This window comes from Pholis gunnellus (assembly GCF_910591455.1).
Source record: "Pholis gunnellus genome assembly, chromosome: 1".
NCBI lineage: Eukaryota > Metazoa > Chordata > Actinopteri > Perciformes > Pholidae > Pholis > Pholis gunnellus.
The window spans coordinates 30,577,734-30,593,072 of NC_136528.1; the positions used below are offsets into that span (position 1 = coordinate 30,577,734).

A 15,339-nucleotide genomic window follows, 5' to 3' on the forward strand; every position below is an offset into this window, starting at 1 on the left:
ACAAAGCGTAAATACAAATTGCATATATGGAAATAAGATTAAATGATATATATTCACATTAAGTACAACACATGTTACCTGCATCTCGTGAGTTAAAGGGAAAATACAACTAAATTGTGGATGAAGTGTCTTTATTCTTTGATTTGAGGGTTGCTGGAAAGATAATTAAATGAATAATATCTCACTGATATGCATGTGTTCAGGACATTTCTGACCACATCTATACAAAAATCAAACATCTTTCCTATACCAATTAATATATTTTACAAAGTAAAAGTCCCACATTTCTACATTCAAAAAGCTAATTTCTGAATATTTGAGGTGCTATAAAAAGACTGTTCTCAATAATTCCACACAATGACTGATAGATATGTGTTCACGAGATCTCTGACTACAACCTTACAAAAAAACAATAATTTCTACTGTACCAATTAAGAGACTTTCCAAAGTAAATGTCCTACATTTGTACCAAGAAACAGGTAGTTTCTGAATATTTGAAGTGCTATAAAAAGTATTTTCTCAATAATTCCAGATAATGACTGATGATTTCAAGATACCTCTGTATATTCCATTACAAAAAATCAATAATTTTTACTGTCCCAATTAACAAAATTATCAAAGTAAAAGTCCAACATTTCTACGGAAACATCAAATAACTCAATATTTTAGGGGGCTGTAAAAATACTTTTCTCAATAATTCCACACAATGACTCATTTATTTTCTGGACATCTCTGACTCCACCCATACCAATAATCAAAAATGTTTATTAAACTGAGATTTTCCAAAGTAAAAGTCGAACATTATATATTCAAAAAGCTATTTTTTGAATATTTGAGGTGATGTAAAAATACATTTGTTAATAATCCCACACAATGACGTGTTGAGACATCTCTGAAATATTTTTACTGTACCAATTAAGAGATTCTTCAGAGTAAATATACATTTGTACCGAGTGCGTAAGGTAATATCTGAATATTTGAACTGCTATAAAAAGTATTTTAAATGCCCATGTATAGTGTATACTCTATAGTATACTCTCTTGCCCCCCATTTTTTAGATGTATTTTTGTTTATGTGATCAAATATATACGTATATATATATTCATAGGGATATTTGTGTAGCCATACAGTATTTGTGTATTTATGTGTAGATTGAAATGTGTCCCATATTACCTAAGACACCCCTCACTCGCCCATTAACCAGATCACCAGACCTCCATTTCTCACTCTGATACTCTTCAGTCTAAACCATTCTCCTCAGTTTGCTTTTGTCCCCTTTGTTTTTTGTCCCTGTCTTACTTTGTAAAATTTCTTGGATTGTATATGTATTCATGTACTTGTCTGCACTTGTTTTGTACTCACTTTCAGTCGTTTCTTCTTGTTTTTAAGAAAGTAATTCATTCTAGAGGTCCTTTGTGAAAGATTTCAGTAACTGAAAGAAATCCAGAAGATCTCCTTAATTCCAGTAGATTTTAATTATCAAATGTACATCGTCTCAGGGTTTAGTTTCATATTAAAACACCCATTCCTTAATTCAAAATGAGAAATTATTTATCCTCCATACAAATATCCTCTCATGCCTTAAGTGTCAAAAGTATGATTAGGCAACAGCATCCAGGTGAGATATGAAGACAGATTCATCCTGATTTTTACAGGATTTACACACAAATAAAAAATATCTGACCTCCTTTTTCAGCTCTACAAAGTTACGTCAGATCTATTCATGTGAAAAATACAGCTGATGAGAACAGTGATGAACTCAAATCTATAGCACATAATTAAAGTTGTACAGTGCAGGATACAGTATAGCATGAAAAAAGCAGCTTTTAACAGTCACTAATTATTGTGGCGACATTCCATTCTCGTGCGATTCTGGGAGCTAAGAAATCAATAATTAATGTCAGCAGATTACAGTACAGTTTGAGTGCAGTCCGTCCTCACTTTAAAGAGCCATCGTACTGACTGACAGTTAACCAAACACAGAGTTCCACTTTTCTCCTTTGTAATTAAGAGGTTAAGTTGTTTCTTTCGTTCATAGCGCTTCATCATTTTGTTGTGAAAAGGTGTAAGATTCCTGAAGGATTCACAAGCTGGTCCTTGAGCCTCCTGGTACACAATCAAAGTAACCTCTCAGAAGTTCAGGTTAAATGTGTCAATTTTTCATTTTGTTCCTGCTATGCAACCTAAAGCAAAGTGCTGTGTAACTAACGACCAGCAATCTCTAATTTTACTAATCAAGTATAACAAGTGCAAAATGTCTCAATTGATCATGTCAGGGCATCAAAAATCAAGGCGAGATGACATCTTTCTTTCCAGATCATTTTCTTTACAGCAGTTTTAAACCAGATTATTGTATATTTTATCACTTTGCCTCCCTGACTCCCTGCAGAAAATATGTCCAACTAACAGAGAAACAGTCTCAATTGAATTTTTTTTTTTTTAGGGGGCAAGTTTGGCACATTGACACATCCGAAAGCAACATTTACACATAACTTTATTAAGGACCTTGTTCCTTGGACAGTAACTTGCAGTGCAACTTGTCCACTCAAACGGGTGTTTGATCAGGACCTCCTCAGGGGGTCTGAGGACCATGGACACCCAGGAGCATGTTCTTACCTGGGAGGAGGATCGGAAGATGACAGTTGAAGTATCCGAACATCAATGTTGTTAAAAGTGTTTCAAAATGACTCCATCATAACCTGTGTCTTATTTTACCAATTCTTTATTCAGATTGTTTTAAAGAACAATGTTAATATTTCTCAAAACAAGATATTCAATGAAAGTTTTGTTTGGGTTCTGAAACTCCTGATTCTTCAGTTTTCAGCCGTGATAATTCAGCATCTCACTGCTGCCGAGTCTCACAGCCGCGTTGTAAGACTGTGGCAATTTAGAGAGAGAGATAGATACTTTATTAATCCCGAAAGGGAAAGGTGTTCGCTACAGCAGAATTTATGTTACAGGTAAGCAATCAAAGTAACAGAGTAAAAATAAATATTGAGTATAAAAATGCACAATATATTCATAACAATATATATTCATAACAGAGTAAAAAAGATTAAATGTAAAAAATGAACAATATCTACAATGAAATAGAATAATATTAAATTAACTAACTAAACAGTAGTGCAAAGTTTCTATTAACTAAACATTGGTGCAAAGATAAGACTTTTTAACCAACAACAAACAAACAACAGTGTAACAGTGTTATAGTCTTGTGAATGATGTGGCCAGAGGTGATTTATTATAAAGTCTTATAGCAGAGGGCAGGAATGTTCTCCTGTATCTGTCCTTGTGACAGTGGAGCTGGATCAGTCTGTTGGAGAAAGTGCTCCGCTGTCCCTGCAGTGGTGGACAGGGTGGTCCGGGTTATCCAATATGGATAATAGTTTCTTCAGTGTCCTCCTCTCCACCACCTTTTCCAGACTGTCCAGTTTGCAGCCAATGATGGAGCCGGCCATGAGGTGGACGTAGTCACCGTGATGTCCCTCATTGGTTTGCAGACTGCACTTTTGAAGCTTCGAGGTCGGCATTTTTGGCACTTTGTTTTTTGCAACCAGATGTATAACAGAACACTGAATAAGACATTTTTAGGCGACCAAAATGTTACCATTAACTTTCATGAACTGAAAACACACTGTGAAAGGGTTTAAGTTGTAAGATGAAAATGATAAGAAGTGGACGTTCTGTATTTCAGCTGTCGCCATCTTTTTATAATCATCACATCCATAAATTCATCACATCCATACATTCATCCCGCCGTTCATTGTGAGATAAATAAACAAGTGTGCGGTTCGTTCGGCCTTCATTAGGAGCTAATCCGGACAGAAGTACGGATATGGAGCTAAATCCAGGTCAAAAGTTTTGTTCATTTGAAAAAAAAATCTGAACCTGAAAGTTGAAGTTGTGGTCTTGAACATTGAAAAATACAGCAATGTATTCAAAATAAAAATAAGTGAATGAAATTTTTTTTTGGGTTGAATATCATTTTGATTCAGTTCTGGAATTATTTTGAATACATTTTTTTTTTTCGTTTTTCACTTTCACATAATTGAGTTCTTATGTTTTCAGATTCAAATCTTTTTTTTTTCGGTATCAAATCTTTTTTTTTTCGGTTTCAAATCTATTTATTTCTTTGTGTTTTGTTGAACACTATTGTTATATGGTGAGTCTTGATCATTAAAGCTTTATTGAAGAAAAACAAATGTAGGTCGAATTCTACACAGTCTACGGTCGAACGTTGAAATAGTAAGAGCGAAGGTTGGGAGTTGACCTGAGACAGCCTCAAGAGGCGCGAGCGTGAGTCAGCGGAAAACGCGTCATACGTGTCTGTGCGTCACTCACTGTAACGTCGGCACCGCCGGTGTACTGTAAATATTAACCGGTGACTTGAAGAACCATCGAGCCGATCCGGAGGAGACATGCATCTTCTTAAACACTTAATGCATCGGTGTCCGCCGGTTCCCCATCGGACCACGTCGCTTTCTTCCTCTATATGGCAGCATGCTCGGTTTACGCAAGGGCCCCCGGAGCGATCCGTGTCGAAGCGGTTCAGCACGGCGGAGGCTTCTGTAAAGACAGGAGATCCTGTCCGAACGAGAGAGAAGACCCTGACCATGGCGACCTTAAACCCGCAGGTGAAAGCGGTGGAGTACGCCGTGAGAGGACCCATCGTTACGAAGGCGGGAGACATCGAGAGGGGGCTGCTGCAGGTGAGCGGCTAACCGACCGGTGCAGCTTCCGCACCGGGAGACCGTGTGTTCAATGATGGAGGGAGAGAACGGGAATAACGCGTACGTTATTACAAGTAGTTACTTTACTACACGTACGAAGAGGCTTCCAAATTTAAACTTCACGTGTGTGTGTGTGTGTGTGTGTGTGTGTGTGTGTGTGTGTGTGTGTGTGTGTGTGTGTGTGTGTGTGTGTTTGTGTGTGTGCGTGTACGTGTACGATCACGCAGCTTCTTTAAATGACATCGGAGCTAAAGGTTGCGTCATCCTCCGAAGGTATGGCTCGCTGTGCTGGCTGGGTACCAACTACCGACTTCTGTTACCGGGTCACCAAGTTCAGAAATGGACCCATCCGATGTTAAGATGCACTGTCATGATTCATGATGACAGTGGTGTTTTTTAACTTTTTTATTCAGCTTGTATTGAGATGATCTTTTTTGTCTTCTCTCTCCAGGGAGAGAAACAGTCTTTCACTGAAGTCATCAAAGCCAACATTGGTGACGCCCATGCTATGGGCCAGCAGCCAATCACCTTCCTCCGTCAGGTGTGCAGCCAACTAATCTGCAGCAGCTTTTGATGTTATTATGTCAATATGGAGCACAATCTGTGAGGACTGTTTACAGCACCTCATTATGTTCAACTGCTACCAGCAAGGTGTACCTAATAAAGTGTGTGTGTGTGTGTGTGTGTATATATAAGCTGCACCTCTAGCTGAGCTCATTTCTCTGTTCACCTACTACGGAGACATAATACGCGTCAGAAGGAAAGGTTTAAGCTCATTGTCTGCATTCAAATCAAATTCATATTCAATTTTCTCTATGAGAATTGTTGTGGCTCTCTTCTTTAAATATTGACTGGTTTAGTCGACTCCAAGCACACATTTTGATATTTGCCTCTCTCGTCTCTTCTGGCCGTTGGTGTGTTTGAATGTCATTGTGCCTCTCTGCAGGTGGTGGCTCTGTGCTGTTACCCAGAACTGCTGGAGAGTCCGGCTTTCCCCGATGATGCCAAGCAACGAGCCCAGCGCATTCTCCAGGACTGTGGTGGACAGAGCCTAGGTGTGTGTGTGTGTGTGTGTGTGTGTGTGTGTGTGAGAGTGAGGAGTGGCAGTTGACATAATAACAAGAGTCACAGGCATATTTAACATGCTGTGATCAGATTATTTTACTACTCAAACAGATATGAGGAATTGGACTGCAAAACACTCAGGATTGTAGACGTCACAAAAGAGTTTCCTCCCTCACAAATGATATATGTATATATGTATTTTATATATATATATACACACATATATTCAGAACTGTAGTACTGCAGTGTTATTATATCTAAATTGGTATACAAAGATGTATATTTGTACTATCATTGCATGTTAAAACCATTAGGTGTACACTGTATGGTGTGTATTTCCTATTCAGGCTCGTACAGTGCCAGCCAGGGGGTGGAGTGTATCCGTCGAGATATTGCTGACTACATCACACATAGAGACCAGGGTGTACCTTCTGATTGGAACAGCATCTACCTCACCACAGGGGCCAGCGATGGCATCATGGTACGAACAGCACTTTTGGGTTGATGGGAGGGAGGAGGCAGGGAAAGCATTCTGACTTCAAAGTGATTACACCTGTTGCCTTCAGGAGACTTTCAGCTCTTACATGCTTCTTTAAGGCGGCTGTTCTGTGACACACAGTGAAGTCGTGAAAAGCTCCTCTCGGATATTTTTCACATTTTGTCATTTTACAAAATCAAACATCAATGCCACTGGCAAGGTGTGCACGGGTACTTCTGAGCAGTGTGTAAGTCTGATAGTGGTGAGCAGCTTCTGCAAACAAATGAATCGCATAAATCTGTTTCCTAGAGCATCCTGAAGCTGATAGTATCGGGTCGGGGCACCTCCAGGACGGGCGTGATGATCCCCATCCCTCAGTACCCGCTGTACTCTGCAGCCATATCGGAGTTAGAGGCGGTGCACATCAACTACTACCTGGATGAGGACAATTGCTGGGCATTGGATATTGAGGAACTGCAGCGAGCTTACCTGACGGCTAAACAGCAGTGCCAGCCCAGAGTCCTCTGTATCATCAACCCTGGAAACCCCACTGGTAGGACATTAGGATTTGTTCAGACAGTGAGCAACTTAGTCCCACTTTATCTATTCCAACTTTTTATGAGGGATAAGACAGGAAAGATGAGTGTGTTTCTAAAAAGAGATGTTGTTCTTGAGATTTTTCTATTAGATCAAGATCACAAGAAAAAAGAGGGATCACATATCACACCAAAATTCATCTTCTCAGGCTTCAGTTAATGCATTTGTGTCCGGTAACCCGGGGCACGGACCAATCAGGGTCCTGTAAGGAGCTACTGGCTGCTAGGGGTGTGGTTAGGGTGTGTGTGAGAGGATGCGACAGAGGGGCGACTGTGGCTCAGAAGGTAGACCGGGTCGGCCCTCAATCAGATCGGCAGTTTGATCCCCTACTCCTCTAGTCCAATGTGTCCTTGGGCAAGACACTTAACCCCAAATTGCTCCCGTAGGCTGTGCTTCTGCGGTGTGTGAATGTGTATGAATGCATGGTAGCCCCTGTCATCAGTGTATGAATTGGTGTGAATGGGTGAATGATGACATGTAGTGTTGAAGCTCTTTGAGTGGTCAGAAGACTAGACAGGTGCGATACAAGTACAGTCCATCTACCATTACAACCAAGATGGACGGGTAATGATGCAACTGAATGTTTTCTCCTACTCTTTAGCCACAACATTTGCATTTCCTAAAGACATACTCTGGTGGTCTGTGTTTTGGCCATGTTTACTGTTTCCATGTTGTTTACTTGGAGTTTTATGTCAAACCACGATTTATTCAGTGTGGCTTTGTGGCACAAAGGCAGTAAAACTGCTGTTTAAGCATTCCAACTATTCTTCAAATCTTTAATCTTCTTCTTATATTTCTTCCGTACTTTTTCGTTGAAACTCTTCTTCTTCTTCATTTTTTTTTTAAGCTACAGAAACCATTGAACTATCAGTTATTTATATATTTTCAGCAGTTAAAATGCTTTCGGGCTACAACATTTTTCAGACAGGTAGTCTCCCGTTTCTGTATTTTCAGCAATTTGTAATCTTTAAACTTTTTGAATTATTAAGCTTTTTGCGTTTTTTTTTTAATTGGATATCTATTTTCAGCAATGTTTTTGCAATTCATTTCAGCTTTCAGCATTCCAACGCATTTTCAGCAGGAAATGCATTTTCTAGTCTTCTTCTTATATTTCTTCCGTACTTTTTCGTTGAAACTCTTCTTCTTCATTTTTTAAGCTACAGAAACTGTTCAACTATCAAAATGTTCAGCTATTTAAGGACATTTATGCTATGTCTTTTTATATTTCTAATCTTTAAACGTTTTGAATTATTAAGCTTTTTGCAACTTTCTTTTGAATGGGATGTCTATGGAGAATATTTTCAAATCCTCTTAAACTTCTTCAACTTTCAAATCCTTCTACTTCCTCATACTTTCAGCTACAGACACCATTTCAACTTTAAAATGTTGGGAAAACCCTGATCTATTGCCTCATAATTCAGCTTTTTGATATCTTTTTAACTTTTTGAACTGTCCCATTTTAACTTTTATGATTTTTTCAGACCTTTTCTGCCTTTATAATGGGTGTGTATTGCGCAGCTTAGAGTTCGTGATGTCACCGCTAGAGTGAAGAGCAAAAAAAATATTTGTCTCCACAATTTTCACTCTTCATATATATTTTTTAGATTTTACAGTAGCTAATCTTGTCGTTGTCGTTGCTCCATAGAGACCAATGTTAAATCTTGCTGCAAAAACATCTTCCACAGAACACGGTATCCCATTTCTACATCGCCAGTTTAGCCACATTTTTTCACTACAGACACAATTTTCACTGGATCTGTTGTTCAACTCATCCTTCCTCTCATGTATTAATATTGGAGCAATAGGAGCTACGGTTATGGGGGTTTTGAGGATTTGTTTGAGAGGTGATCTAAGTGATGTGTTTTCACCAATTAGCTCACTCACAAACACCTATCCGTGGGAGAAATTTGCCTATACAAGTCTAACCATTCCTAGTTCACGACTGATCTCTCTGGCAATTTTTCTCATTCGGAGATTGATCAATGTTTTAACATTTACAGTGTACCTACCCAATGTCCTGCTCTGCCAAGTCTTTCCTCGTCTCGCCCACTTGTGTCATGGTGTGTGTACATCTCACAATCAGGAAACTTGTCAGAATACCCATATTTGATTGGCTGAGCTGCATCACATATATCTAGGCAATGTGTGTCTGTGAGTCTCCGTTCACTAATTAGCTCAATCAGAATCACCTGTCCGCCTGCAGCATGTTCACGGAGAAAAAGCAGGGAAACACCTCTCAAACAAGTCCTCAAACCCCCCATAACCGTAGCTCCTATTGCTCCGATATGAATACGTGAGAGGAAGGATGAGTTGAAGAGCAGATCATGTGAAAAACTTTACTGGAGCGACAGAGCCTCTCCCAGCTGTTAGCAGACTGTTTTGCTAGCAGGCGAGTGAGCTGTACCCAGCATGCAGTTCGGCGGTGTAATTTTCTTCATTTGTACAGGAAATTGAAACCGTTATACAAGATTAAATCCAAGAGTATGGATCTAAAATGCAGAAAAGAGAGAAGCGATATCTCAATCGAACCTCAACGATACTACCGGTAACATCGGCCTGTGTAGTTATATATTGCGACGTCTTCGGGCAGTAGAAGCCACACTGTCAAAATTTCCTGCGAAATTTTCTAGTTTCCATATAATATTGATAAATATTCCCATATGACCGGCTTCATACTATAGGACAGATACATGGAGGTTGTAAAGGACCATAGTGCTGTAACAGTATCATTAGATCCTTCTGAATAGAGGAATAGGATGGTACCCACTGTAACTTCTTTTGGCTTGTTTCTAATTTCCCTGCTCATTGTAGAATATTTAAAGTTTTTGTGACGTTTCTGAATTTATACATATTTAAGGCATGACAGGAGTTTGCAAACCTTTTTCTCAATCTCTAGTCATTTCTTTCACAGTACTCACCCCACACATGCACACGCATCACTTTCCCTGCAGCTGGTAGTAGCTAGCTGTCTTCTTTCCCAGTGGTTTCTTATTTCACTGCATCAGGTTCTCTTTCAGACTATGTTGAGGGCTGGAATATGTATGCATTTATTTTTCTGTCTATTTACTGGGAAGACATTTACATTGTCTGTTTAGATATTTTTGACTACCATGCATATGGACCCATATGTGTTGCTTTAGCCCTGACACCAGATTGGTATTTACTTCCAGTGTTAATAGTTCTCTGTCTCACAAATTCTGTTCTCCAGGTCAAGTGCAGAGTAAGAAGTGTATAGAGGAGGTGCTCCACTTCGCCTATGAGGAGAATCTGTTTGTCATGGCTGATGAGGTAACTTCCAATGCCTGCAAATACCATTTTACATCTGGAGTTATTTTCCCTTCATCTTCATGTTAAACCATTTAGACTTTGCACTTTCAGGGGCAGATTTCTGTTTTCTTTCTTTTTTTTTCTCAAAGTCAAATCAGCAGAGAAAGAGAGATCCCAACTTGTAGTCCCTGGTATGAGTCGAGACCAAAAAACACTGGGTTCTACAACTCATAGAATGTCATCAATCAAATCAAAATAACTTTTATTTATTATTAGTAACTTCGTCATCAAAATGAAAACAGAGTAGACATCGTGCAGCTTAGATTAGTTTAAGATGTCCACCAGTGGGATTAAGTGTCCTTAAAAATGTCTATAACTAAATAATAAATAGGATCAAGTACCAAGCTCTCTCGGGCAGCAATGAGTCTGATGGAAGTAGGCGTAGAGCTGGACGAGGAGGGACCTGCATCTGTGGCCTGATCTGTTGTGTTGAAGGTGAAATATGAAAGCAAATCACTGTCAAAATCGGAGAGCGCAAATGAGATCCGCGCGTGTGCCTTCATAGTGCTACTGGATTCAATGAAGCGCCTGTAGGGAGCTAGCACATTGACCTCCAGTGAAGGGATGGTGAACCGTCCATGGCGGATAGCAGTGACCAGCTCCTTGGTCTTGGAGGCGTTGGGGTGAAGTTCCTTCTACACCACTCTGAGAATGGGTCCATCCGGCTTGGAACTGCTCCTCAGAGTTGGTGTTGTCCATGATGTCTGTGTCGACGGCGTATTTGATGGATGTTACTTCTTACACCTGACCTACTGCATTATGAAAGTCCTTGAAGATGGTTGGTGAAGGTCAATGGGAGAAAAGCCATCTAAATATAAATCCGGTTCACAGCTGTAAGGTTCCTGTGTTTGAAGATGAATGGGTACTGGTTGAGGGCAGACGGTGGTTAGTTTGGTCTCTAATAATTTGAATTTTATCATTAAAGAAGCTCATAAAGTCACTACTACTGAGGTCTATAGGAACACACGGCTCATAGAGCTGTGACTCTCTGTCAGCATGGCTACAACCTGGGGTTGTTTTTCATTTCCTCTATTAATGACGAGTAATAGGCAGCTCTGGCATTACGGAGGGCCTCCCTATAAGTTCTAGGACTCAGGTTTGGGGGTTATACCATGAAGCTAACCTCCTTTGTTTTATTATCTACTTTTTTAGAGGGGCACTGGATTAGAATAGAAGCATCTCCCCCAGAGTTCATTCAACCTGCTCTCATGCTTGTTTACATTGCACCCTCTGGAAACGTCACATGCACTATGGAGACTTCTGTGGTCACTCTGAGGTGTTGGGAATAAATCAAATACTTTAAGAGAAAACCTGATAATGTCGAGAGTACAGTTGTTAATATTGAGAAAAACGTTATATATCCAGATTGGAAGCAGAGATGTGTTTAATTGTATTCTCATTAGCATATTCTGTCTATAACATGTCATTACAAGGTGAACACGGTGACATTACTTATGGCCCTGTTCCATTTAGGTGGCCCAGGGCCCAGGTATTGTGCCGGCTGGCTCACTGGAATGACTGTGACTCACTAAATTAATTTGATCAATTATATCTGTGTTTACCTTACGATGACATGTCAGAATGGCTGCCGTGGAAAGGGCCTACTCCCAATGAGTCAGTGACGGGTTTTTTCTTGTGGCGCCATAGTTGTCAGTCTGGCTGTGTTTTTACAGGTTTACCAGGACAACGTGTACTCGTCAGACTGTCAGTTCCACTCCTTTAAGAAGGTCCTCTATGAGATGGGCCCTGAGTATTTTAACAATGTGGAACTGGCCTCCTTCCACTCCACCTCCAAGGGCTACACTGGAGAGTGAGTGTCCATTGCACTGAACACACACTGATTTCTTATCTCGTTACTGGGTGCTTGCACAGGAAGAGCATGAGCATTTAAATGTGCTTTTACTATTTGCTTCTTTTATACAGTAAATTCTTAAAATATTGTATGAGGTCTTCATTTATATCAACTGAACAGAGAATTAGATATGAACATATATTTACATAATAAACATAATATTTCCGAGGTGATGCTGAGCAGCAAGAGGGGATCTGATGTGCTAATACAGCCGACACGGCTCCATCATTATCCAAAAAGACTCCATGTTCTCAAATGCAGATAAATAGAAACATTTTCATTCAGTTCTGAATTCATAAAATTGCCCTTGTTGTGTGAGATGCTCAGATTGACACCACTCTATGGAGATATGAAGTTACAACCAGCAGCTAGTTAGCTTAGCACGGAGTCGTGCGCAATGACTTCCATGAGTCTTGTCATTACCATGAGGTTGCCAGGCAATCAGTGGACAGTCCAGTCTGAATCTCCTCCTCCAGCAGGTTTCCATCTGTCAATCCATCAGGTAACTTTACCTCAGGGTGAATGGTTTGGTTCGTAGTGTGTACCAAACTGAAGGACCTAATTGGTTCTGAATGAATACATGTGTCTTTACCCCCCTGGTGTGGAGTGCCTTTTTCTGGACGTTTCATACTATCTGTGCTCTACCTATTTTCTTTCTCCACATGCTCCCCCTCAGGTGTGGTTTCCGTGGGGGCTATATGGAGGTGTTGAACATGGATCCACAGGTGGAGGCCCAGCTGGTCAAACTACTTTCTGTTCGCCTGTGCCCCCCTGTCCCTGGACAGGCAGCAATGGACGTCATTGTTAATCCCCCCAAAGTGCATGAGCCCTCGTATGCTCAGTTTATTAAGGTGTGTGTGTTTGGTTTTCCTAAATCCATAAAGTGTGACGTTGCCTTCACAGCATTGGCATTTCTGAGGAACTAGCGCTGCGACTCACTTTTGCACCATTGTAAAAGAGATAAGAGATCAAATATAAAGTATAATATTAAAACGGTAAAGATCAGCATTCTGTTATTCAAGATTTAGTTTATTTTTCAGTCTGTATAGTTTTACTTGCTTAGGCCTAAAAAGAATTGAGTCCAACTGAAATTGGATTGCATGTTTTGCTCCGTATACGATTTTCTCCTTTTCTGCATGAATCCCTGACTACTTTTAGTTCTCTGTGTACGTAAATGAAGAACTTGTTCCAGGCTGAGTCCAGTACAAGTGTAAAAAATGAGGCTTGTGTTATTCCATTCCAATGGCAAAACACCAGGTGTTTTTTTTTTCATCAAGTACTGTAGCCATGGGAAATGCAATGTACTTATCTCTGACATTAGCAACTGTTTGGGGACAGAAACACTGCTACACAACAAGACGTGGGTATTGGCGTATCCTTTTCAATCATTTTGCCTTAAGTGTGGTCAGGTCTCCCTCTGACGGGGACTAAAAAAGTTTGGTCTCTTAAATCCATTTCTTTACCTTGTGTATTATGTGTTCTGTTGGTGTCCAGGAGAAGAGCTCAGTCCTCGATGTCCTGGCTCACAAGGCCATGCTTACAGAGCGAATCCTAAACTCAGTGCCTGGGATCAAATGCAACCCAGTCCAAGGAGCCATGTATGCCTTCCCTCAGATCTTCATCCCACCACGAGCAATTCAGGAAGCCCAGGTCTGTTGCTTCATGCATTCTCTAATGAGGGATTGTCCTGTACAGACAGGTGGTCAGGTCACACACTTATGAGCAGAAATACAATGTTCCAGAAATATAAAAATGTGCCAGAAAAATACAAAACTATCCACACCACTGTATGTCAGCTGGATAGAATAGAATATTCAGTTTTATTAATTCAGGTATGTGTTGAAAAGACCCCGTGTGGCCTGTTTACACAGGTGAGAGATGACATGGTGTCCATGTCTTTGCCAGCTTGTCAAAAATCCAATCTCTTTATGTCATACAAACACTTATTAAATGCTGAGAGTCTATCCCAGCATGCACTGAATGTCCCTGAATACGTCTCCAGTCTGTGGACAGATGGAAAGCAGCTGAATAGAACCGTGGCCACATTCAGGGAGGGAAGTCACGGTGGGTTTCTTTTATTTGCAGTCCCTGTCTGTGGCTCCTGACATGCTGTACTGTCTCAAACTGCTGGAGGAAACTGGCATCTGTGTGGTTCCAGGAAGTGGATTTGGTCAGAGGGAGGGAACCTTTCACTTCAGGTTAGACGTGAACACTTTTGAATTGTATTCATCAACATAATGTTAACTTGATATTTTTTTAAAGATTTGAGATGATAATATTTAGAGTCAAACAACCAATTTATCTTGAAACCTGGCTGTGATCTGATAAATAAGTTATCATTTCTTTCATACTTTTCTATCAGTGGGTTTCTTTTTTATTCTGCTTCAGGTACCTTCTGGTTCGCTGAATGTGAAGTGTGATGCTCAGTCCCACATTCAATATGCAGGTTGTCATGAATTGTTTTTAGCACAATCAGGCTACCAGAGGAATGAACCCATGTCATTTGAATGGCCTTTACTCTGCGCTACCCTGGGGACAAAATGACTCAGCATTTTAATTAGGTGGTGCCATAAGCCTGGTGATGTAATGAGTACTTGCAAGGTTAGATTACATTAAACGGTGTCTGGTCGGCTAAGCTAGCAGGGTTACAACTATTTTTCCCTTCTGAATAAGAATGCGTTGGTAGTTTGGCTTTTTGTTCTTTAGGTAGGTATTTGGTTTTCACTGTTGCTAGCACCGCGCCAACGCAGATTTGACTCTGGTCAGGGAGCTCCAAAAACTGTCAACGAGCAGAAAAGCAGGGCTGAAATGGTGTAGTGTGTCCACAAAGTCAAAAATAAAACCATGGCAGATTTAGACATACTGTGTATTTGCTTTTACAGTGTGTATGTGTTTCTGTTTCTTAGAATGACCATCCTGCCGAGCCCAGAAAAGCTCGAACTCCTCTTAGGGCAGCTGAAGGAATTCCACCTCAGATTCCTTGAAGAGTATTCACAACAGGAACCTCAGATCCCCAGAACCACCCAAGACCACCACAGAGAACCGTCAGAGCAACCAGACTGATGCTTCTATTGATAGCTTGTGTAATGTTAATATTGCGAACAATTGTTAAAATTGAGTTTACTTGTTTTTCAGAACTTGTTACAGAAATATTGTGCCTTCTGCTCAGATTGTTTTGAACCCGTCTAGACCAGTGGCCCTCTCCTCGAAGCCCTGACTAAATGAACACACTGTATAGTGACTTATTAACTTATGTGCTATACAAATACATTTAATTGGATTCGATGTTT

At 40.3% G+C, this 15,339-nt stretch overlaps 1 protein-coding gene across 1 annotated transcript; it reads left to right on the forward strand.

Moving 5' to 3' along the window:
* The first annotated feature begins 4,346 nt into the window (after nt 1-4,346).
* Nucleotides 4,347-15,320, forward strand: gpt2 (glutamic pyruvate transaminase (alanine aminotransferase) 2). The gene is made up of 11 exons (XM_079161303.1): nt 4,347-4,709; nt 5,182-5,271; nt 5,677-5,785; nt 6,143-6,276; nt 6,583-6,826; nt 10,079-10,158; nt 11,871-12,007; nt 12,726-12,900; nt 13,544-13,699; nt 14,135-14,247; nt 14,956-15,320. Exons 1-11 carry the CDS (start codon nt 4,419-4,421, stop codon nt 15,110-15,112), a joined length of 1,686 nt encoding a protein of 561 aa, XP_079017429.1. The 5' UTR covers nt 4,347-4,418; the 3' UTR covers nt 15,113-15,320.
* Nucleotides 15,321-15,339: the final 19 nt, after the last annotated feature.

Coding starts and splice junctions, on each gene's coding strand:
- gpt2 (XM_079161303.1), top strand. CDS start 4,419: ATGCATCTTCTTAAACACTTAATGCATCGGTGTCCGCCGGTTCCCCAT. Junction 6,277..6,582: donor GGGCCAGCGATGGCATCATG/GTACGAACAGCA, acceptor TCTGTTTCCTAG/AGCATCCTGAAGCTGATAGT. Junction 12,901..13,543: donor CGTATGCTCAGTTTATTAAG/GTGTGTGTGTTT, acceptor GTTGGTGTCCAG/GAGAAGAGCTCAGTCCTCGA.